Raw genomic sequence first — 26,283 nt, forward strand, 5'->3', positions numbered from 1 at the left:
TTACACTCAAGATGAACAGTGTTTAGTATCATACGCCTTTCATGCATACAGATTCATAGCAAGCACTGAATATGGAAGGTATAAGCACTTACGGCAAAAATCACTTACATAGCCACCTTCTCTTCCAAATTCATTTCAGATAAATTAATTCACTTTGCAATGAAAGGGATGCAGAAGCACTCACTCACCTTACAAAACCATAATCACAGATCAGCTCTAGCACCAAGGTTTTCAATTAAGAAACAGCAATATATTAACCCTCTATACAACTGTCGTAAGTGATTATACCCTAAGACAGTAGCTGGCTTGGAATACAAAGGCTTTCCTTCAGAATGAAAGCTATAATGCAGCTTCGTTTTTGACCAATTCTTGTGCAGCTCTTGGACACATACACAATTTACTCAGTATCACACTGATCGCTATTTTTATCATAGCTGATGCTTTTCTTAATGTATCACAAAACACACATGTAAAGAGCTAAAGAATTTTTTTATCAAAAAGGTTCACTTTGAAAAAAATGGTATCATAACTCATTTGTCTGTTTCCTCTGAAACAAAGCACAGACTAGGAACTGAGCCATCTCTTAAGAGTTCTCTAGAAATCTCGAGTAAAAGTAAACATTTTGTATGCCTAAAGCATACAAAACTTAAGGAAAGATTTAACCTAACACTTTAAAGTTTGGTTTCTAGTCAAATGTTAAATACAGAAGAAATCCTACAGAAACATAAATTTAAAAAAATACTATATTTTACTGTATAAACATATATACTGTTTCACAAAAAAAGTCTGAGTTTACTGCACTTGGATGACAATCAGTTTTTATACTTTAAAACTTAATTTTACTTAGGTCCAGGACTGAACTGTGGAGTTTGACATTAATATAACAGAAGTAGCAATCATACTGTCATAAAGGCAAATTTGAGACAGAGTGTAGTACAACATGTTTTCCATAACAGGTGTCATCTTGGTCAAATACTCAGTCCTGAGAGAGACCAGTCTACTTCAGCTTGTTGAACCAGATGCTCAGCGCCTCAACAATAAGCAATAGTCAGTGGACATTGTTTCATCCCAAGAGAAGTATCACAGAAAATAATTACGTTCCACAGTTTTATTACTTGTCACAGGTATGCATATCAGAAAGTTTTCATGCTGTCAGAAAAATATTCACGACTTCAGCAAACTGGACAATAACAACAAACAACTCAAAAATACACACCTTATTGTTCTGAGTATCTGGATGAGGTGGCGAATCAAGGTTTATTATGGCATGTAATATATCATGAGTTAAGTTACCAAGATGTAGCAACGGATTAGCAACCACTGTTTTGGCACTAGCTGTGCAAGCAAATAGGAGAGGTATGGAGCTTTGCTCTGGTAGAGGGCTAGAAGGTTTCTGCATTGACTGCTCCTGAAAACAAGCAAGAAACACACACACAAAGTGATAGTACAGCTTCATAAAGAGAAAAGCAGAACTTTTTAAGGAGGAGAAGGGGATTCTAAACAACAAAACCCCCATAATCTACAGAAAACATAACATGTTAAAAACAGTGTCACATTTATTATAAAACAGATGCATACTATAATAGGAAAACTTCAACAATAATATAAAACACATTAAAAAAACTACAACAAACCTGAAGCAGACAAAACACACACTAAGCTCCCCCACATACCTGCTGAGACTCCTGCAACAGCAGAATTAATTCCATTCTGACAGATGCCAAACCTCCACCATGAGAGCCATGAAGTATGCAGTAACTAAGGAACATTCTTAGGAGAGACTGGTATTTCAGAAGCCATTGACATCTTTTCTGAAAGTCTTCTTTTTGTAGCATATTTTTTTGCTGTTCAGCTAAGTCTTCAGTATTTTCATGTAACGGAACTTCCTCTGGCAACACATTTATTCCTGACTGTCTCTCTTCTACTTCAACACTATAATCACAGGTCTTTTGAAGAGCTACCACTTCTCTTTCAAGCCACTGGTAAAGCTGATACCTCAACTTCCCACCATCTACCTCATAACCAGTGGACAGGGTACGAAGCTCTACAGTAAGAATTTTCAGGCATGCTCTGAACTTCAGCTGTGCTGAAATTATATCTTCTGATGGACTTAAAATATCTTTGTCATCAACCACACTAAAAGATTCTGTGTAGCTAGAACTTCTTTCAGGTAATTTTTCAGTTTTCTTTGGAGGTTTAAGCTCTTTCATTACCAGGGAAGAATCTTCACTCTCATCACTTTCATCACTGTCTGACTGTAGTTTCAATTGTTCATCTTGGAATACCACACTTGGCTGGCTCCAGTCAAAGGAAAGAGTTGAACTTGAATGTTTTCCTGATGAACAGTCTGAAGGTGAACCTAGACCATTAAATACTGGCTGTGACCAATCAACACTGGAAGATCGGTCTTTTGTTTCCAACTCTCTAACTGGAGAAGATGGTGAGAAATCTTTACTAGTATCCATTAAACTAGGGGATCTACAGAAAGACTTTGACTTCTTGACAACTTTGGGCATCTTTGATAACACTTCTAAGGCCAACATAGGACAACCAGCTTTTAGATGAGCATATGCAGTAGTGAAAAACAGCCGTCTTTCGCCCATGTTGATTTTGTCAGCTAATCCATTTTCTACTGTTAGGCAAATGTGTGTGGAAGATGTATCAGAAGAGCCAAAATGACGTCTCAACAATAGAGGATGTGTTCTTAAGTAGTTATAGAAGTTAAACACTGCAGGGTTACAACTTGATGAACCGTCTCCTTCATCTGAAAGGATATTGCATCATGAGGAAAATCTACCATTCTGTATGAAATAATCCATCTGCAAAGTTCTAAGTTAATCAGAAGGCTATCAGGTCTTAATACTCATTCTACCTTTTACTTCCTTGCACCCCCCACTTTTCACCTTCCTTTGCACCTTCATCATTTGAATACCTTGGGAGAGAGGACATTGCCAACCTAATCACTACTAAAAAGAGAAGCTTGAGGAGAAAAGCAGGTAAGACCTTTAATTTAAAACAGCTGCCATTTCTTTTCCTTGCAGTTAGGCCAATTCTACTGCAGTCAAACAAGACCACATTCCTGTTTGGTTTAGATTTCTGAAGTTCCCATCACTAAATGGCAATAAGATGTTACACCTTACTAAAGTTTTTTACTTAAAGAAAGTTTTTTAAGATTTTGGATTAGTATTTTTTATTTTGTCTACATCTTAAAAATGCAACTTATAATAAAACTCAGAAATCCATAACTTCTATACATAATGATCTCATCATCGCTTTTATGATTATCTCATACGAAGACATGAATTACACAGCGGTGCAGCACCTATACATTTTGTTTTCATGCCCAAAACCACAACATGAAAAACCCTGAAAAGATAGGAGCATCAGCATAGGATGATTCACACAGCTTTTAAAGAGTCGAGGTTAGCTGAGATATACCCTACTGTCTCCTCTATCAGGAGTTATAGCACAACCGACTACAGATAATAGGAAAAGGTACATGAAAGAGTGCCTTTTAAGTAAGAAAATACAGCAAAACACCACAAAAAGCCACTGAACTGATTAAAAAAAGTAGTAACATTTAAAAATTATTTTACACAGGAGGATGTGACCACGCCAGAAACAACTAAGTACTATATCCCTCCTTTGCTCAAAATTATCCTGAGGCATGTAACTTCTACTGAAATCAGTTTTCTAAAATGAATTACACAACTCTGGGGATTCGAGACTTCATTTATCCCTGTCAAGTTTCTCTCAGTACCAGGACTGAAACCAGGCAGCATGCTAACTGCTAGGGACTTGAAACATGTGATTTCCTTGAGAACATTAACTTCAGGAAATAATACAACTGATTCTTAGAAGGCCTATAAAGTGAGCAAGCGAACAGTGAAAAGAATAACTTTAGGAGACTTACATGCTATTTCAGGCAACACGTGGGCCTCCATGTATCACAGTAAATATAAAAATCTTTCCTATGGCAGTTTGTCATTGTGGTCAACCATTCTTCCCACGGACTAAAAACTACAAAACACCATGTCTTCCAGACTCTGGTATATAACTGAACTGCACAATCAGAATTTTTTCCTACATTGTGATAGAGCCCAATTAACTAATGAAGTAAATTTGCCTCTTCATCTTTAAGCTGCCGCTGGAAAAATAGCTACATCACTGCAGGGTCATTCCCATTATCCTGATATTCACATACTTAAGGGGTAAATTAAGTATCCATTCATGGGATACAGGATAACACCACCACCGTCACCACTTTTACTGTAAAAACCACATACATTGCTTCAGCAAGCTATTTATTAGTAACAGTGAGCAACTGCGCAGTACCTAGTCTTGTTGACACTACACTTCCAGAAACTACGATTTAAATGAACAAATAGTTAACACCAATCTAACAGGCAAAATACTCATATTCTTACCTCCTTCACCTTCAACAGAATGTTTAATCAAAGTGTCAAGAGCCTTGCTATAATCTTCCAAAATCCAGTAAGCCATACTTCGGAGAAAAGGGTCACAGTGCATGTTTCCTGAGCTCTCTTTTCCAGGAAACACACTTCCCAAAACTCTCTTCTGTAGTACAGATTTATAAGTACTGGATACTTCAAACTCTGACTCATAAAGTCTTGATATTACAAGAGCCAATTGAATGTCATTCAGTTTTTCAAGGCAGACCTGATTGAAAATAAATATATTCACAAGACCAAACATTATAATTTTTCTTCTGGTTAAAATGATCACAACACAGGAAGTGACACAAATCTGTTCAGACTGAGATTAGTAGGTCTATCAATTCGATAATAAATTAGCAGGAACTATGCAGAATAGCTGTGGCCAGCTATCATATACAAGATGTGATTTTCAATTTCTTCAGTTTAAGTCTAACATGACAATAGATCTTTGAAATCAATTGGCTTCAATAAATCACTGTCAGTGTGCAAATGTCACCTCTTGAAGCTGGATGTTTTGGTTACGAAGCTTTACAGAACAAATACTTCATTATCAAAGAGATTAATTTCTTCCCAACTTTTCAATTCAAACAGACACAGGAAATTTTTTTTTTTTGTGAAGGTATTCAAGGAGTCAAACTAAAATATTGCCAAATGCCTTCAATTTTCAGATCTTGAACTTCCTAATGAAAAACTATGTTGTCTTCAACAGGGCAGACAATCTGAGAGCAAGTTAATAGTAGGCAGGCCTCTTAATATTATTACCATGGGACTTTTTAGTATCACTAATATGAGAGCTAAAACAGAATCTAGAATTTGTATTTGTATATGTCATTAATGGGGGTGGGGGGAGACCACATGGGGGAAAGAGAGCACAAACCAACCAGAATCTTCACAGTCTTAAACACTTTAAAAAAGTTCGTTATTTTATTACCTCCACTGCATCTTTTAAGTGTCCTGCCAACAAGAAAAATGCTGCAGAATGTTCAAAACGCTGCTTGCCAAGCAAAGAAAAAGCATTCTTTAATGCTGCTTTACGCCATCTGTCCTCAGTAAAGTTGTTTCCGAAAAACTGTGTCATTTTAGTATCTTTTTGGGACCTGCATATTGAACATAATTGATAAAAATATCATATATTTTACTAGATCCATTATGGCTCTTCATTTCCTCAGATGCCAGCAGAATTTTACAGAGATCTTTTCATTAGGAAATGCAGAGGCTCTCACTACACTGGAAGCACAGGAGGCTTCATATTTGAAAATAACAAAAAATTTAGTAAACACAAAAACTACTGGTATTTTCAGTTAACCTGACAGAAATACAGAAAAGTTTATTTTTCTCAGATGAGCTCTTAAGAGTAAGTGACAATTTAAACTATTTTTTAAAAACTTTGCAACATTGAACCCTATACTATGAAATGCCAGTTTGAAAGATAGACTTAATTCAGTCCTCCGAACTTAAGATAAAATTTATAAGAACAAATATTTTTCTAAAAGGTAGCCATGTCATTCCACACACTACACAGGTAGTCCTCAAAATTAAATCAGAATTAAGCAGTGACTGAAATTACAGTAGATTTGAGGCTAAAATCTGAAGCATCTACCTTCAGAAACAACAACTAAATTACCTCAGTAAACACAAGATGATTAAAAACTATCCACTCAATGTAGTGACTAATTTAGAAATTCAATCTCAGCTTTCAGTGGTAATATTTGTGCTTCTTTTGGAATACCATCACATTCAACTTATTTCGCCAATTTATACCAGACAGTATGAAACTCTAAGAGCTTGCATGTCTCCTACCTGTATAATCCCCAGATCACAGCCTTCTTTTTCATTGCAAGGTAAAAAATGGCTGCGTCAAGTGGATCATTGTTTCGCTGAAAGGCTGCTTTAGCCACCTGCAAAGACAGTTCAACAGCAAAAAACTAACCAAAATTTAAATGAAACTTAAACAGGATACCTGTTGCTTCTGGTATGCTATGCCCCATGGTGCTTGGAAGTTCTCTTTAATACAGGATCCCTCCCCTCACTACAAGTCTGGCATAAGAACACATGAAGATACCACAGCTTAAACCCCTTGTTTTTGTTTGATGTAATTTATCTAATGCTCTTCCAGTTCTAGAAGCTTTTTGGCAGATCAAATGGGAATGCTGTCATGGTTTTAGCTGGGATAGAGTTAATTTTCTTCACTGCAGCTGGCACAGTGCTGTGCTTTGGACTTAGTATGAAAACAATGTTGATAACACACAGAAGTTTTAGGTGTTGCTGGCACAGTGCTTGTACTGGTCAAAGACTTTTCCAGCTTCCCATGCTCTGCCGGGTGCACAAGAAGCCGGGAGGGGAGGGGGCACGGCTAAGAGAGCGGATTCAGACTGGCCAAAGGCATATTCCATATCATGTAACGTCATGCCCAGTAGGTTACCTGGGAGGGGCTGGCCGGGGGAGGCAGGCAGCAATTGGGGCTCGGGGGCCGACAGCATCAGTCGGCGGGTGATGAGTGGTTGTATCGTTTGTGTTTCTGGGTTTTTCCCTTTTCCTTTCTATTATATTACCATTATTGTTATTATTATCATAAAATATAATAATGAATTAATTATGAAACTGTTCTTAACCCACAAGTTTTTTTTACATGAGATTACTTTTGGAGGTTGGAAAGGAAAAAGGGCTAAGTGACAGCAAGAATAGTCCAAGACCCATGTAAAGTAACCTTAAATCCAAGTCCAGGATACTTGGAATTTTTTATGTGCGAGGCAGGTAAGTTTCATAAAGTGATGATTAATTGCTGAAGATTGAAAAGTGAAAGTAGAGACATGCATTTTACCACTTCATGCTTTGTAGTCAGAGTATCTTGTGCATGTCATTTTCTAGCTCAACACACTCAGCTTTTCCAAGAGCTTAAAACAAGTGTTAATGAGATTAGGCTTATTGCCACATTTGTGATTATTAAAACGCATATTTCCACCAAAAAAACCCCCACAAACAAATAAACCAAAGCAAAACACTAAAAGCTTTTGTTATCATGGAAATGTAATCAGTTTGCAAGACAGATGTACAATATCTTAGTTGTCCGACTTCTGATAGGTTTCTAGGGCGAACCTTTTCCCATAACTTGTTTCCTAATTTTGCTATAAAATACAACTATATGCTCAATCTGAATCTTGAGCATCCACAATAAGCACTGTGCACTGCCACCTTCAAAAATGGAATATCTAAAAGCCCAAGATGTACTTCACTGGAACCTGAAAACTGAAGTACTAAAAAAATACAAAAGTTCACATTCATACAATAAGCTATATGTAGAAAAGAAATACAGCACGAAACATTTAGAAACACTGAACGTACCTAAAAATTTAAAACATGTAAATAGAAGGTAAACACCAGAAGACAGCTGTTTGAAATAAGTTTGGTAATTTTGTTCCAGAACGCTATATTTACCTTTTCTATGCATTTCCGCAAGCTATGGATATTTCGAACCCACCATCCTATACCCATAGCTCTGAGTTCTGACCATGTTGGATCTCCTTTCTGCACTGCAGGGAGCATGCTCAGTAGTTCTTCCTCTGCTACTGAGTGAAACGCCCAGGCAAAATGACTCGTAGACAAGCCTACATAATAAACCATTTAAAAAGAAAAAAAACAAAAAACAAAAAACAAAAACAGAGATTCACTAATAAAATAATCTAGAATCTGAAGTCAAGAGGGTGGGAAAGGGAGAAGGGAAAAAGGTTGTGTTGTTTGCTTATTTTGGATTTTGAAGTGCATTGCTGGTGAGGCAACAGAGATTTAAGAATATTTGTAAGCTGCATACCAGATATTAAAGAAAACTCATATATATTAAAACAGTTTTTCACCTGCAAATTTATTAAGTTTGCAAATAACAGTGTTCCTTAGGTACTTAGAGTGGGTGACATTAAGATTAGCCATGATACAAAATGCCACATACTGACTCAACTCTGAAGTGGATAATCGCAACTCTAGTGAGGGCCAGGAGACACTTCTTCACACAGAGACACACTCAGCTGCACCTCTGCAGCTGCCTTGGAGGCACTTCTTGCTCCCAGTGATTTCTGAGCTCAGCAGAAACAGAAGTATCTCGGCTCAAAGTGTTCTATCACAGAGCTAACTCAGCAGTGCTCATTAGTGGCAGTCCTGGCAAATTCCAGCCTCTGATGCAGCTGAGGGGTGACAAGCCATTAGATTGGACATGCCATCAACTGTTGTGATGACTAACGAAAGGGTAAAGAAGCAATCACAGCCAGTCCTTTAGATTTGATTAGGCTTAATCAAATCTATCTCAGTCATCTGGAATATCAGGTTGGAACTACTTGAAACTATACCAAAGAAAGCTATTGGATAATTATGGTAAGTATATGAAGAGACATTTAAAGTCTGCACAAGGTTATTGGAATAACATGGTACCAGAAGTACAGAAAAGCCAGTTCTTTTGGGAAAACAGGAAAAAAATTAAAACTGAAATTGTTAGGGGAAAAACAAAGTCACTTCAGTTCCCAGACCTCTCCCTAAAACAAACAGACATTTCCTGCTCTGGAATATATTAATATTGAACAATATTTAAAACAAAAACAAAAACAAAAACAAAAACAAAACAAACACAAAATAACTCATTAATTCTGCAGAGGCATGTCAACAACATAGTGATCATATGTACAGCTACGTCACTAAGATTCACCTCATCTAAGAAAACACATCAGTTACCTTGGTGAAGCAGTTGAGCTCGATGTACAGGAGGAAGTGAAGTTGTTAGAAATGTGTGAAGCCGAACAGCCAATAAAAATTTTAAACCACACTCATCAAGAGTTTCTCCACCTGGAATTAAATATTTTTATGCACACATTAGAGAAACTACTAGAAGTAGCTATTTGCTGTCTTAACAGAAGAAATATTTCACAATTCTGTGACTACCAGTGCTTTAAATTCATAAATATAATGGCTTCATTCATAATTCTTCCCTTCCAGGAAAGGAAATAAGGAAAATTTCAAATATAAGAAGTTTTAAAGTTGTTTGTTCTTAATCCAAGAAAGAGAAAGTGTTACCATATCAAAAAAACCATAAAGTTATTTCACAATTTCTCTACATAGTGCAAATACCGGCCGTTAAGAAAGTTGCCTCTTCAGAAGTGAATTAGAAACAATAATGGTATGTGAACTGATGGACTAACACTGGAATTAACAGTTAGCAATACAAAATTTTATTTTATGAAAGTCTGAAGTGTTGAAACTTTAGTGAAATAGTAAATACTGTGATGGCAGAGTAACCAACACAGGGTATACTATGAAATAAAACTATGGTGTGCTTTCATAAGCAACAAAAATATTCCAAAATAGGAAAAACTCCCCCAAACAAAGGTTGTGAAGCACAGTAGTGCATTTAACTTAGAAGAAACAGCTTACCCTGGTTTCTGTCTCTGCTTTCTCCGATGTCAGTACTGGTAGTAGCAATTGTATCTGCCAAGGCCATCAACGACATTTGCTCCATCCTAGTCAGACCTGGTAAGCTTGAATGAAGCAAGTGACGAGAAAGAACTTGAGCATGCTCTGGTCCAAAGTAAGTTGGGCTATACTGAGAAAGATCGATGACTTTTGGTTTCGAACTGTCTTCCTCTGCATCAAATGTAACAAGTTCATCTGTACTTATAATAGTACTTTGAAAGAGATCTTCGTAATTGTCATTCGGCATATCTTTTTTATTTTGACTGTTTTGATTATTAGCCTTCTCTGAACAGGAATGAGATGAATCGTCATCCGCAGCAAGCAGAGCATACAAAGGCAATGGTGGAACAGAGTCTATTTCAATATAGTCTGTAGTCTCACTTTTGCTGAATGTTTTGGGATCTCTGGCAGTACTTCCACTAGCACTGATGGTTAGAGATCTGAGCCTCCTATCATGATTAGGTTCAGATTCATTTATAGCAACAACTTCTCCAGCAATGCACTTCACCAGATGGGACAGAATGGCCTTTGCTCTACGTACTTTACCAAGGTCCATGAGTTCCAACAGTTGATATGGATGGTACTGAGGTAAAGTGGGAGATAGTGTATGAGCTGCTTCAAAAAGACCAGAGTCTTCCATTTCTGTAGACAGATCACAGGCAGATCTCTTCCCACTAAGTTTCTGTGCAAGGCTGGTCATAGATCTGGTCAAGGTTCGCTTTGGCGGATGCAGACCTGAGGCAGCTGACTGGCTTTGTTTCATTAAGCTAGCTGTACATGGCATACTTCCACTGCAGGAATCTGTACTAACTAGTTCCTGCTTGGAAGGAGATTGCCACTGGGAATAAACATGCATTTCACAATCCATTCCAACTACTAGAATGCCATCACGCACCCAAGACAAAGAGACTGGAAAAGGAGGTGACCCCTCTACAGATGAAACCAAGTCGACACAACGCAGCAGAACAAACCTAGAAAGTGTTGTAGCCTTCATACTGCCACTATGGGAGACTGTAGTAATCTCCTTACCATTCTGTTCTTGCATTTTCCCAGACACCTGACCAAACATATAAAGTTTTGATCCTATTCCCACTGTTAGAATATGTGAACCATCTTCCCTAGACATCCAATCTAAGTGCACCAAGTGCTTAGTGCTGGGCATAATATTCCCACCATGAGACAGAGAAATGTCTTGTTGGTTATATGCCACTAAATTACTATCAATACTAACACCAGAGCCTAACATGGTGCCTATCTCATCTAAATGAAGAGTCTGTTCTAGAATCCAAGAACCACCGCCTGTAGATTCACATTCAAAAATACCGACATGCATTACGAAATTTTGAGAAGGATTACTATTTTTAGATGTTACCTGCTTGTACGCTACTGCTAATCTGTTTGTGTGAGCACAGCTAACTTCAGTTGGCCTTCCTGGAACATTAATAGCACTACTACTAAGAAGTCCATCCTCAATCAGCAAAGGCCATTCTTCCCATACATATGTAACATCACTATGTGCACTACATTCTGGCATGGAGGAAGCTGATGATTCAGTAGTAACTCTGCATCTCCAGAATCGAACTTTTCCATCAGAGCATGAAGTAGCCAGCAGATACGGTGCACGACAAACAGGATATATGGAAGAAGAACTCAGATGTCCTAAAATTAAATAAAATACATTTTTACTGAGGAGAATATTAAAAAGCAAGCAAAAAAGTAAACACACTTTTATTCAGTTATTTTATTATTCTGAAACAAAAAAATATTAGCACTTCCTCACAAAGAAGGTTGTTTGCAGGGCCTCAAAAAGGAGACAACATGACAAAAATACTATGAAGCTATTTGCTTCCATTTCATGCTCTAGAAAGGAGTCAAATTATACAATCTGAACCTCAATATCCATCCTCTCTCCCATCAAACAAACGTTTCCCACTCAGAAATCTAAAACTATTTATATTTTTGCAAAGACTAGTGATGGAAGCCTTAAAATTTAAGTATAGATCCTACAAAAAATTCTATGAATGCCTGCAAAACCAAATTTGTGTTTCTATAATTCCTTTCATTGGAAGGGTCTGGAATTCAATAAGTACTACACCTTAAATAAAAGCTTTATTTTAGTATTAGTTCCAGGATTGAGACATAAAGCCAGGGGAGCAAGTTTTAGCAAATCTTCTGGAACCACCTACAATAGTTTTTAAAATTAAACAAAAAATACCAAACTTACTATTACTTTGTTTCTATTTTAAGGCCAAAGTCAGAAAGGCAAGGATGTCTTATTTTATTCTTCAAAGAAAATTACAAACCTGCTGATGGCTTTACACTTATTATCTCTACTCCTTCTGGCAAACTCAACTCTTGACTATATACCATTTTGGAGGACAAAGTAAGCCAGCTGGTGCTCTGAAGGTTTGCTCTACAGGCTTGATACTTTTGAGTGAAAGGTGACTGGATCTTCTCTGGATCTGGTGAAGACGACGGTTCTTCCGTTTGTGTTGCTGCTTCAGGTGTGTCTGAATCTATCTTTTCATCTAAAAAAGTTTGCATTGTTATTTTTAAGAATTCAATTATTTCTTTTAAGATAAGAAGTAATTTTACTCACCTTTAAAAGTTCCAAAAACACAGATAAAACATGACTTAAAATTTTACCTTCATTTTAATGAAATGTGTCCCCACATTCAGGTTTAAAGAGAAATGCTAGCATCTCAGATGAAATACTTCTGAAATTTTAGAACTGCTGAGAAGCTATAGCTTTAAACTCTTTAGACTTAATCAAACTGAAACCAAAACTGCAGATGAAAGATGTACTTATGTGGTTATCCATGGAAATTAACACTTGATGAAACACAATACACCTGGAGCTACAGAAAATTAATTTAACACCTCCATGTCTTACCTTGTAAATTAGGGAAAGGTATTTTTCAGAAAAGTTTTTTTAATAATTGCTTAATGTAGGATCTCGGAGAGTATGTGAATTCATTATGTTTGGGTTTTGTCTTTTTTTTTTTATAATACTCAACAGCTGAGGTATGAATTAGATGGACTTGGAACATGATGATTGCTAACAGGTTGGTTGAAAAGCCTTATCAGTAATGTCATCATATAAGTAGAACAGAAAATTTGTATCTTTTGTCTTCTCACCAACTTATAAACTAATTGCAATAATACTTAAAATAACTGAAGAAATTCTGCATTTGAAAACAACAGTAAAAGAAATACCAATTTGGTTTAAATGGCAGAAACATGCAATATACCAGAGGAATCTGTTATGTAGTGAATGCCAGATTTATGTTTTCTTAAAATATTTAAATGTTAACCAAAAACTACTGAAGTATATCTTAGCTCACTTAAAAAGTTATGTAGTTTTTATGGTAGTTTAGTAGTCTGAAAGAGAACCTGAAGACTTCAGAACTGCAAAATTGTTCATAATTGTAGTTGTACGTTTAGGTGCTTCAGACTATGGTCCAGTTTAGAACTTGTTTGTAAACTCAATTGCAGAACAAAAACTTCTGAGAAGCAAAACATCTGAGCTGTTACATTGCATTAAACCCAGATAAATATATTTGCCCTTAGAATGCACATGAAGTACCGAACTTTGGGCTCTGCCTGAATTCAAAAGCTTCAGCATTCTGGAGATGAAGTAAACAAGAAAGAATGGATTGTGATGAAAGCTTGTAACAGAATAATTACAGACTCTTTTCAAAAAGCTGAAATACAATTTAGAATATGCTGAACAGCAGATGTAGTCACAAAAAAGTCACTTTTCAAACAGAAAACTATGAGAGAAAGGGCTTACCTACTGAGACAGGAATTGACTTCAAATGTAAATGCCACATATGCAGTAATGAATGGTTTTGAGTATACTCTATTACTATTAAGTAGAATTTTTCAGAGAATCCATTCTGCTGGTTTCCTGATGAAATTCAGAACAGGAAGATCATAGGGGTTATTCACCTGAAACCAGAACTAAATTTTTTCTGGCTAGCAAACAATTATATTAAGCTATCGCAATTTAATACTGAAATGCAATGGTCTGACTACATCCAAATCTATTAGTTTTCTTAGTATTTTGTCACAAGCAATAACCACTACAGTTACAGGTACACACATGAAGAACTGTCAATGCTTTCTTTTAGAGAGTACAAAATATTTGCCTGAATATGTTGTGTTTAAAGTTAAATCCCAGAATGTATTCTCAGCTCTTCACCGTTGTCTTTTACATGCTTGTCTCTTACAGTTTCTTCGCTATCTCTCACTGGTAACTGTAACAGTTAAGACAGTGAGCTGTAATGTATAGTAAGTATACAAGTTACACCTAGAGAAGAAATGCCATGTCAACAGTTGGGAAAGTCATAGCCTGGTCTAATGGATAGGCTCATCCATCACAACCCAGCCAGACTGACTATATAGTCTGGAATGCACACGAGGTGCAATGCTCCTTCCTCAGAAATTATTTGCTATAGTTTCACCCTAAGAAAAGACAACATAGGTTGTAATATCAGTAGGAGACCATTTCTAAGGGGTACACCCAGCCAGTCCTCTTCCTTAGCACCAAAGCAAACCCATGAGGAGAAAGAATAGTTAGTTCAGTAACCATCTTTCCTCCATGACTCCTCCAACACTTCTTTAGGTGTGCATCTACATAAAACATGGTCATGAATAAGCTGTTTGCCCTGTGGGTTTGACACTGGGTTGCTTACGGTACTGTAGAGAAATGCAAGTGAGTTTGGTGGGTTTTTTTGTTTGTGTGTGTTTTGTTTTGGTTTTTTTTTAACAACATAAGCTAAATTCTTATATGCTTTATCGAAGAGGAAACAGTGGGGGGTTTAAAACTAAAGAGCTTTAAAGTACTAGAAAATACTTTCAAATTAGAATGTATGAGAATGATATGCTTCTAATTTAGTTTTTCAAAGGATCCATTTAGTTGAATTTCTTACACAGCAGCAATCCATACAGACCTTCAGAACATGTACAGACATACACAGTTGCCCTTTCATAAGATCAAATAACTTCCATATTTCTTCTAAAGTTCTTTCTGTATATCATACTCAAGATGCAAAAGTACAAGAAATTTATGCTGTAGAGTAACATTTCTTTTTGTTCTCTGCTTTGTTCCTAATTTTCAACATTCCATTTGCATTTTTTTACCTCTACTGAGAGTTGGGTTGACATTTTCATAGATTATCTCCATTACTCCAAATCTCCTCTCAACTAGAAACAGCTAATTCAAAACTGATCACTATGTATATACAGTTCAGTTAATATTTCACTAGGTGTCTCTCTTTTCTTCTAACAAGAATAGATTTTGTATACCAAGGTATTATGCAATGTTTTGGCACTATTCCACAACTTTGCTTCCTTTTATTCAGCATTCACTTTACTACTGCAGATTACTTGGTATCACAAACTTTATTCTGACCCTTTTTTCCCACATTATTTCACTGGAACAGAACAAAACAAAATTGAGACGCTTATGTAACACAATCACTGACCCACTCCACCACAGAAAACCAATCATTTATTCCAGAGCAATTCAGATCTGCCCTAAGACCTACAAATCCACACACTACTCATAGTGTTGTATTTTATAGTTTTTTGGGGGGGGATTTGTTTGGCCTGCCATTTATTATACAACGCAAGGCCTGAGGAGCAGTATTTAGCTGATGTAAAGGATGAACATCCATCATGAAAGGATGCAAGTAAGCTTTATCTATGTCATACCCTACAGCTAACAGGGTCTACATTTAAAAGCCTTTCCCCGTCATGTACAAAAGGTATCAGCGATGGAATGCTTAATACAGTACATCATGATTTAAGCTACTCTATCTAGATTTGGTTGCATACTACTCTTAAAGGAAATGAAACACCCATGAGTTTCATTACACTACATTTTCTTCTTTGGTATACGAAGATCTCAAATAGAGTAAGGTACTTGACTTTAAAATGCTAAAAGCTATACAACAATTTTTTTTTTCCTCTGTAGAATGAAAAATATAGTATTTCGTATTATATAAAGAATATAAATAAAGAATACATAAAGAATTCTTTACCAGATTCTGATAATTTGTTCTTTTCAGATATTTCCTTCTCCTGGTTACTTAAAATGAAGTCTTCTTGAAAAACATGGAATAACTGTGTTTTCCTGCCATGCTACGGAAGTAAAAAACACATGCAGAAATTTAATATCATGGAGAGTACTGTCTAAGACTGCACTCTAACATGGGAGCTTTTAATTTGTTAATTTACACACATCAGTGAAAAACTTCAAGAAAATGCACCTTTATTACCCACCTTTTTTTTTTTTTACTTACAAGCACTATGAAATCAAAAGCAAGTATATGTCAGAGTCAGTCTTTAAATACCTCATCTTTACCTGATGGAGAGCTACGGGTATAGCCTTACTATTAACACTTTTTAAACAAGTTAATTATGGTATAAAATGAATACAGGAAAAGGTCTTACAAGCTCTGTGATAGCATCCAGTTCAATGATACATCCTGGGCGAGCTGTAGACTGCTGACTTATGATGTTAAAAACTTCACCAACATATTTCTGTTTAAAAAGAGTCAGGGGGATGGTCTTGTTAACTCAGTTTTGTGCATTCCTGTGGCACAGCCTGCTAGGTAGGTGCAACATAACTAAGCAAACGTTAACTAAAGCATTAAATATACACTGGTTGCAATCCACCAATAACACAGATAACATTCCCCGTTTTATCACAGCCACATTGTTTTTGATGGCTGAAAGGTGACAAGAACTTGCATCCCTCATCTGGAAAGTGCTGCATTCAGCAGTTTATTGTCTTTTCCCCAAGCTGCATTGTTGACTCAACTTTTTATTAATATGGACAATGTACACACAATTTGTTGCTCCATTATTACTCCTAGTAATGCAAGTGTTTCAGAGGTATTTCTCAACCAAATATTGACCTGCCTCAATATGCAGAGTTTAAGATTAAAGAGAATGCAGTATGGCTACAACATGAAATCCTCAGCAGCAGGCTTAGTCAGTTACCAATAAGCCAGAAACTAGTGCTACTGAATTAAGTTCCAACCTCCAAAAACTTAAGACAGCTTTTCACTTACAGAAATTTCTGGATTGGAGAGCTCACACAAAAGTTTCTTAGCATCTATTACAGCTTGATATAATCTCAGATGCTGTCCGTCACTAGCCACAAAGCAGGCACTTGGAGAATTACAGTATGCCCCTGAAAAATAAATAAGAACACCAAAGCGTTCAAATATTCAAACACCAACTTGCTCCCTCTTTTCAGCAAAAAGCAATTTTGAAATTATGAAAGAAAACAATATAGCATAAGAGAAATTCTTTTGTTACTTTCTGTTCACAAGCAAGAACTACAAAGTTTAACGCTGCACACTGCAACCAAATCAAAGTATATGAAAGGAAATGAGAATGCCATTTCAAACCAGAGCAAATCTACTCCTGCTTTTAAGTGTTCAACATGTTCTGAGGTATGCACTAGCATTTAAGAACTTTACTGCATTTCCTCCTAAAATATCAAATACATAAGAGAAGGCAGAAGAACACAGCAATTCTCCACAGAGGAATAAAGAATTTCCAAGTATCAGCAGCTTAGAAGTTTGTGAAATAGAGGACCCATGATTAACATTTTTTCCAATTCATTCAAGTATATCTACGTTACCTATTTAATAGCATTATTAGGTTATTTTACTTTTATTCTAGACCACTTCACAAATCAGGAAACCAAACTCACCAAGGCAATAGCTGGGTATAAGTGTGGGCAGCCATGCAACATTAGAAAAAGCTGAAACATGGAGGGAATTGATCCGAGCAAGTTCAGAAACTCCACCAGAAAAGGACAAAGGCCCAACAGGGTCAACTCTCCAAAGAATAAGTTCACTGTAAACCGCATTGGGATCCTGGGATGTTACATCTTCATTGCCCCTACTCTGAAGTCTTACTGGTGACTCCTGAGACTTTAAAGAATCATTTGCCTGTTTTGCATTCTGAACATCTGGTGAAATTAGAGCGTTGTGATGTGAGGTTGTAAGGAGAAGTGGTAATACCGAGTGGCAAGCCAAGTCATTAAGATGAAAACGGTGACCACAATATCGGGATTTATGTGAAATACTGAGGACAGTTGAAAAAGCAGACTCCTCAGCAAAACTCACTAGCCACTGGTTCAATGACCCATCTGCATGTTTGGAAATCATCATAACATTGGGTGTGAAGATGCTTAGTTTTAAACTGTTGGTTGATTTACTGTGTCCAGAAGAGATAAGCATAGATGAAGATCGTGTAAGGCCAGGAGGCTTTTGTTTGCCTTGTTGAATAGCTAAGTCAACATTTTTGGTACAAGCATACATAACTATACTTCTGCAAAGAGAGTTCGCATCACCGGTTGGAAATGCAACAGGAATTCTTGAGACAAATGACACCTGGAATTTTAAGAAAGGGAGAAAAATAAGTATTGAAGTTATTTTCTCCCCATACTTCTCACTGAATAACAATGTTTAATTTAGAAAAAATAAAGTACCTGCACCTGGCGAAACATGCCAGGCTGGTATTCATCTAGCCAGTCCACATGCCATACCAGCAGTGAACCATCCATAGGATGTATACTGAATAGCATGTCGGCATTTTTACTCCATTCAGAAAGTAGTACTTCAATTTCATGATCAATAATATTAGGAGATAAAGGAACAAGGCTCGAATTTGGAATAGTCTTCTCATCACCCAGTTCCTTCTTTTCTTGGTTTCCTTTTTGTTCATCTCCATTTTCATCAACGTCTAAAACACAAACAGATATATATACATTATATTCAAAAGCAGAAGTACAGCAAGCAGTGTCACTCAGGTCTTTTACAAAATACTCATATAAGCACAAATTTAAATGAATAAAAATTTTAACCAGAAAACCTCTAGTGGACCTCAGTCAATGACTAACAATCTAAAATAGTTTATATGGCATCTTATTTTGAAATACTTATTTTTTGCCACTTTATATAAACTTTTGCATGCATATGCAGAACAAAAGTAGTCATCTTCAAACTGTACATATTTAAATTAATTGATTGTATATATTTAAAATTTAAATACTATGTTATAGAATAATACTATTTATATTAGGTGTACATTAATATTTTTTAAAAAGAAAGATATTTCTAAGGTTCCACCTGCCTCCTTAAACATGTTAAAATAACACTCTTTCATGTAAAGGCCTCCAGGTCAGCCTAATTAACACAGTTTTCAGCATAAACAACCCAATTTCTGCAACAACCATAAACAAATTCAGAACTTCCAGACAAAGATTTTTAAAAGCCACTTAGGTACTTCCAGCTTAAGGGAAGGAAATGCATAGAAATGCTACTGTAATCCGACTGTATCCTTACATGTCAATTTGCTTGCCTCTTACTTCACATGAAAGAACATTACAAATTACTTTGTAAGGTGAAAGCCATTTGTCTATGATAAGACTTTTACCGTCTTCCGATCTGCCATCCATTTGATTAGATTCCTCAGTGTTAGCCTCAGGCGAATGATGTTCAAAACTCTTTTTAAGTTGTTGCAAAAATACTTCCATGGATAAAGTAAAATGAAGTTCTTTGTTGTTTAGCCAGTGCACAACAAAAGGTCCACTTTTTTCTTCATTTTCACCAAGACTCAGAGATGTGATAGAAGGAAGTAGAGGAATATCTACCAGAAAAAGATGTTGACATTTTTGAAAACCGAGTAGTTTGGTCAAAAAATAATTTAAGAATAGTTTTTATGCAGAAACCCTACCATGAAAAAAAACCCCAAACCCTAACTATACTGCCACTCGTCATTCATTTTTCCAACATCATCTACTTTCAGTATTAAATTGCTTGACTGCTACCACAGGGAGGCTCTTTGGTACACTTACATTAGATCTACAGTATGGCCCTGTGCTGTTACATCTTCATGATGTAACACTGTTCATAAAGGTTAATTTGTCTTTTGCCACTACAGCTCAGTATGAACCAAATAATTTAAGCATAATTTCCCAACATCTAGTCCACAATGGAGGCTGCAATAGGTATACACTGTAATCAAGAACCACGTATGACAGGGCTTACACTAGCAAAAACTAGTACAGTGACTCTAACATCCTCATATAAAGCCAGGATTTCTGATTCCTACAGGTTCTATTATTTTACATTGTCTTATGATGCCACTTGGTGTCCCAAGTGGCTGTGAAAAATAAAGCAGTAATCACAGAATAAGTGACAGAGGCAAGTATCAGACTGCTGCAGAGTAGCATAATCTAAATTAAGTGTGGCTAAAAAGCAGCTAGGTGATTTATTGTAATTTCCTTAAATTGGCTATACAGAGTAACATGCTAAAAGCTCAACCTGCATTTAGCTTCCCCCTAGAAGTCTCCATATATATTCTCATCTTCTTCTACTCCTTATTTATGCAACACTACTTAAATTCCATGCCCCAGGAGACAAAATACTGTTTACTCTAATGCTGGTTTGTTTTCTTCTTTCAAAGCCAGTGATGGCTTCGAATCGCTTACACTCCAGCCTAGTCGAAGAAAATTAGAACAGAGCACGCAGATAGAACAAAGGGCCACCATGACTACCAGCAATTTTGCTGTGGGGTGGGGACACAACATGAGAAGCATGTGAGAAGAGCATAGATTATTTAAGAAATACAGTCTCTCTTGCTAAAAAAAGTCAATTAATTCCAGTCTCAAAAATACCGCAATATATTTGGCAAAAACAGAACGTGGAAGGAAGAATTCTGTTGACCTCTCTTTGGAAGATGAAACTATGGTAAATGTGAATAAGAAGGTGAACTGGAAAGGTAAGTTTTCAGATTAGATTATAAATATACAAACTTGGAGTATTTATCAAAAGATTGCTAAAGAAATCAGGTTTTTTTTTCCCTGTTCTCCTACCTAAAAACTACCTTTTAACTGATGCTCAGCTCTGGACAAAATCCTTACACAATTTCTATTTGCTTCATAAACCACATTCAGTCTTTCCAGAAAACTTCTAAGGGATTTAAATTCACTAACTTTTTCTGGATTGGCCTAGAGATAATTTTGTCCTAACCACCACTGCTTATTCCTTTCACTGAACTCCACTCAGGCTGAACACCAGTTTAAATAACACTCTAGTATAAAATAAGGTCTCAAGGACTTTGTTGCTACAAGAAAACGAGTTTCAAAATTAACAACAGAACACAAATACAACAAAAACTAAAAATACTTTTATTCTTTTATATGACAGCATTATTCCTCAAAAAGTGAAGTGAATGACAGATAAAGGTGCTTAGGCTTTAGTTTTTATCAAGTACTCGGTTGTAATAAGGGCAAATTTTCAAGTGAGAGATCGTAAACAGATTTGGTTTAAATTAAATGAAAGAAAATACAATTAGGTTTTCAGATAAAATTTAATTTCAAAAGGGCAATCTAAAAGGACTACCTAGAGAATCTGGTTATACTGAGGTACTTAAGGACTTGACTGTGAGGGAGAACAGATATTTCTTCAAATTAAGATTTAAGATGTGAAAGTTATTTCGAACAGAGATTCTGCATTAAAGAACAACCTGTTATCCTCCAATCTACTGAATTAAAGACAAAGTGATCCAAAAGACACTATCAAGATAGATAATATTAATACAGATAACAAGATTAAAAAGGCCAAAGACAAGTGTTAGACACCTCAGAAAACCTTTTACCATTCTTTTCCAAAATTACTTTTATTTGCATTCCATCAGTTTGCTGTTGAGCACATTTATATTGCAGAAAAACTACTAAAAGCAAAATTGAAGTTAACTTAGTTATTATGTATAAAGAAACAGGGAAAGTAGTGCACTAAGAGTAGATATAAAAAAAAAGATGGTGAAAGATTACATGCTAGCCATATGAAAAATTTAGCTAGCTCCTTGTGCAATTTGAAGATGCAGAAGTGCAGAGAGGAGAACTACCAATCTCCAAGAAGCTTTGGAGAAATTTTCCTTTATTGCATTCGGTAGTAACATAGGAAATCACTGGAGACGTTCCCTGTAGGAAGAGGATAATATTGATGCTATGGCACAAAACTGCAAAAAGTTTCCTTTTGGTAGGCTGGATGTGATTCTAGCCATAGCTGCTAAAAGAAACATGAACCCATACTAGAGAAGATGAAGACTAACTCTGATCCTATAGCAGAAAGTGTTTACAGCTTGCTTTCCCAGCAATGGTAATGGAAACCAATAGTTCTTTATAATTGTACCAAAACTGTGCAGCTACAAACACAAACTAATCATGAATGCCTTTAGGTCAAAATTGGCCTTTCAAACAAGGTCAGTAGGAACAAAAAAAAAAACAATTTAAAAGTACTATTTATAGAACAGAGCTTAACTAGTTTAAGAAAAGGATTACATAATATGTTTGCTTATTAAGTCTAAATGCAGAAAATCACATCACAGCAATAAAACCTTAATGAAAGGCCACTCAATATTACATTTCTATTCAGTTTTTCAATGAGCAGACATACACTTAGTTTTCAGCATACACAATTATGAAGGCACAAATATTAGCAGCTATAGCAGATCTTCCCTAATGCCTATCAACATATTGCCTGACTGCAAGAGAACATTACATTTTATGTAACACAACATGAAGGTGTGTTTTGCGTGGTTCAAAGACAGAAGTACAGAGATGTGTGGTTACTTCAGACACTTAGTGTCAGGTACTCATTTTAAGAAGTTTGGAAATTTTTGATTTACCAGTGTCCTCCCAATATCACACACAATCCACAGTAAATTTCTAAGTCCAGTCACAAATACTTAGCCTTCTGCATCTCAGATCACTGTGAATCTCAGTTAAAAGGTGACCAAAAATCAAAGACAGGATTGCTTTAGAGGAAATTAATTAAAATAATTTCAGTACTCTAGAACAATGTTCTTCCATGCATTAAATGAAACCAACATGCTAGTAATTTTGCATGATTATGTAAATACTACATAATGTCATCTGAGCCAGTTAAGCTTAGACCACCAACACAGAACTAACAGAAATTGTAGCTCACCCTGTAGCAAGGATATACCACACTTCTTACCTGTGGCTGGATTGATACTGGCAGCAATATGGAAGTGACAAAGTGCATTTGCATGAGGAGGTATGTTCCTGTGAACTTCATGGGGATCTTGCTGATGTGGACCATATCCAGTATGTGCTACAACAGCACCCGATCTCCTCCTTCCTCGTCGGAAGTGCCTCAGGCTTAACTGCATGAAGAATAAGGTGTCATTTTTAATTCTTTTCAAAAACAAAAAGCAGGTTTCATCTGTAAGTGGTTTTCCAGATACCAGTGAAAGAAATTTTTCTGTTTAGTAGCTACTTTAAACTATCAGTGGAGTTATGTGCAAAATTACACTGTTCAGGTTATGCCTACAGTAGAGAGATAACCAGTGCCTTCAGTTTCAGTTATGAAGGCCCATACAGTACCTTAACATAGGAACTGCTTCATATCTCAGTATGCAAAGTTCATACAGCTTCTAATACTTAAACAGAAAATACTGTTATGTTTCATAAACATTACCACGTTTATTGAAGATTCTGAACAATAAAAAAGCAGCAAATCTGAATAATCTCATTTCAGACACTGGGAAACAAGATCAGTACTTTGGATCTGACTGGATCAGTACTTCCACTCCCGTCACAAAGGCCCAATGGGTTTTAAGGTGTTCTGCCCTTTATGCAAATAATGTTTCCAAAGGAAAAACAATAATAAATTTCTGAGATTGACTATCCCAGTATTAAAAGTCTCACTCCATGTACTGCACAGTTCAAGACCATTGTGCTGTAGATATCTATATAGGTACCAAAAGGTACAAGAAGGTACCAATTGGTATTAAGGATGGTATTACACTCTTGGCATTCCTTTTCACTTGCTAACCTTTGCGTCTTACCACAGCATGCTCACGTACATTAGCTTTCTCCCAGTTTTTATGTAACTTATTTCTGATCTCTTACGTTGCCCTTTACTTTCAACAGGAACACAGAACTGCCTCCAACTTCCTTTCCCTTCTGCCCTTTGAATATTTGTTTCTTTGCTGCGTTGTCCCTTTCAGCCCATTGTATTTTTCATCTGTGCCACATGTGCTAAGAAAGCACCGTGATCATGCTAAATACATCACTCCATTAAGATAAGAGCACAATACCCTCATACTCTCTACACAGCTTTGCAGGAGACCACTAATGCCTCACCTTCCCCCTGCTTCCCATTGGTTAGGAAACACTTTGTTAACGATCATTTGCCTTAGAGATATAGCTTACGAGCAGTCTGCTCTACTTGAGGACTACAGCAGAAAGGCAACAAAGGCTATCTTTCTTCCCTCCATATTATCACTGGTTTTCCAGTTGCAGAAGCCAGAGAGCATCCCACAACATCAGAGGTAACCAGTGAGCCCCTACCATACATTTTAAGGCAGCATTATTCATGGGTTTCACAATACCTATATACATTATGTGCTGCACACTACTCCTGGCCCTTTTAACTAGATACCACAAAGCACTTTGCTTCAGTCACCAGAACAAAACAGGCAGCAGTGACATAATGGCAGTGTGTCTTCACATGTGAAAACTCAGTGGGATAACTATCAGCTTAGCCTTCCTAAGGAAGTTGTTCTGGTTTCAGCTGGGATAGAGTTAAATTTCTTCATAGTAGCTAGTATGGGGCCATGTTTTGGATTTGTGCTGGAAACAGTGGTGATAATGTGGAGATGTTTTGGCTGTTGCTAAGTAGTGTTTACACTGATCAAGGACTTTTTCAGCTCCCCGTGCTCTGCCGGGTGCACAAGAAGCTGGGAGGGGACACAGCTGGGACAGCTGACCCCAACTGACCCAAGGGATATTCCATACCATATGACATCATGCTCAGTATATAAAGCTGGTGAAAAGGAAGGGGGGGACATTTGGAGTGATGGCGTTTGTCTTCCCAAGTCACCGTTACGCATGATGGAGCCCTGCTTTCCTGGAGATGCTGAACACCTGCCTGCCCATGGGAAGGAGTGAATGCATTCCTTGTTTTGCTTTGCTTCTGCGTGCAGCTTTTGCTTTCCCTATTAAACTGTCTTTATCTCAACCCATGAGTTGCCTCACTTTTACTCTTCTGATTCTCTCCCCCGTCCCACCAGTGGGGAGTGAGCGAGCGGCTGCGTGGTGCTGGGTTGTTGACTGGGGCTAAACCACGACAGAAAATTTAAAGTAAATTCACTCTTTTATAACATTTCATGCACATCTATGGTATAAAGGATTTCAGGTTATGATACATGTTTGAATTAGTAATTACAAATCTGTCTGAAATTATGTGTGTACATGTGTTTATTCTCACTGTTCAGTTTCAGTTCTTACCTCTAAAGCATTTTGCACTTTTTCCTTACTTGAAGTATTTCTCTTGAAGTTGCTTGTGAAGTTCACTGCTTCACTCCAATTGTTGTGTCCTCCACCATACAATAGGCTGTCATTGGGTAACAAAGTCTCTGCCCAGAGACGACAAACGTTATCCTTACAGCAAGTCAGGAGTACATTGCAGACAGCACCACTAATGAAAGAAAATTTAAGGTGTGAAGAAGTTGCTTACTATCACACAGTATCAAAATAAAGCAACAGTACCAAACAATTGTCCATTATCAGCTTTCAGAATTGCACCAAGTCATTTAAAAATACTAAGGAAAGAAAAACTCAACAATACATTCTTAGGAAAACAAATGGTGTATGAAAGGCTTTCATATCTATTGAAGTGCCTGAATATAAGTTACCTCAAACTTATTACACAACTGTACAACACCAAATCATGGATTTCAATTTCCAGAGTGAGTCATAGCTGAAAGAGTAAACGGTATGTTTTTCTTTTTAAAGTCCTGCACATAAAAAGCTATTCATATTCTGGGTACCTGTTCACAATTCCCCAGAACATACTGCTGTCCAGCACTTACAAAGAAACAAAGATAATATCAGGAATGCAACAGCCAATTTAAAACTACAGATTTTTCTTAATTACTCTTTTTTCAAATACAGTCTGTGTTACATATATATATTTAAAAAAACCAAAATCAATTAACCTAACATAGCCACTGATAAAAAACTATATAGATCATCAGGTTTCCAGTTCATGTAAGTTCGCAATTAGTTTTAGCTAAGATTCAAAAACTATATGGATCATCTGACTGCGCTGTCCAGCAGCACACTTCCTTAGGCATCATGGAGTAGGTAAATTTTCAAAACTGATTTAAGGACTACAGTAAAAGCTTTTTGAAGAGTCTTCTACTTAAAGGCTGGCATAAAAGACAGCATAAACATGCTTAAACACACAAATGCAGGCAGACTTCAAATAGCTACTATTTGGAATTATATGGCAGAAAGTTGGTTGCAATGCAC

At 36.6% G+C, this 26,283-nt stretch overlaps 1 protein-coding gene across 4 annotated transcripts in view; it reads right to left on the reverse strand.

Moving 5' to 3' along the window:
* DMXL1 (Dmx like 1) overlaps positions 1-26,283 on the reverse strand; it is an 87,370-nt gene that overhangs the window by 33,946 nt on the left and 27,141 nt on the right. For all 4 annotated transcript variants that reach the window (XM_064438997.1, XM_064438996.1, XM_064438999.1 and 1 more), the window contains exons 8-25: positions 25,258-25,447; positions 22,961-23,129; positions 19,371-19,583; positions 18,424-18,677; positions 17,641-18,325; positions 16,991-17,112; positions 16,368-16,457; positions 15,956-16,055; positions 13,702-13,818; positions 12,212-12,436; positions 9,870-11,567; positions 9,174-9,284; positions 7,893-8,062; positions 6,258-6,355; positions 5,389-5,554; positions 4,428-4,680; positions 1,674-2,764; positions 1,217-1,408 (exon numbers count right to left, since the gene is read on the reverse strand). In XM_064438997.1, the coding sequence (XP_064295067.1) occupies positions 1,217-1,408; positions 1,674-2,764; positions 4,428-4,680; positions 5,389-5,554; positions 6,258-6,355; positions 7,893-8,062; positions 9,174-9,284; positions 9,870-11,567; positions 12,212-12,436; positions 13,702-13,818; positions 15,956-16,055; positions 16,368-16,457; positions 16,991-17,112; positions 17,641-18,325; positions 18,424-18,677; positions 19,371-19,583; positions 22,961-23,129; positions 25,258-25,447 (5,944 nt within the window). The remainder of the gene's footprint in view (positions 1-1,216; positions 1,409-1,673; positions 2,765-4,427; positions 4,681-5,388; positions 5,555-6,257; positions 6,356-7,892; positions 8,063-9,173; positions 9,285-9,869; positions 11,568-12,211; positions 12,437-13,701; positions 13,819-15,955; positions 16,056-16,367; positions 16,458-16,990; positions 17,113-17,640; positions 18,326-18,423; positions 18,678-19,370; positions 19,584-22,960; positions 23,130-25,257; positions 25,448-26,283) is intronic.

The sequence above is a fragment of the Phalacrocorax carbo genome, chromosome Z, assembly GCF_963921805.1.
Source record: "Phalacrocorax carbo chromosome Z, bPhaCar2.1, whole genome shotgun sequence".
Classification (NCBI taxonomy): domain Eukaryota; kingdom Metazoa; phylum Chordata; class Aves; order Suliformes; family Phalacrocoracidae; genus Phalacrocorax; species Phalacrocorax carbo.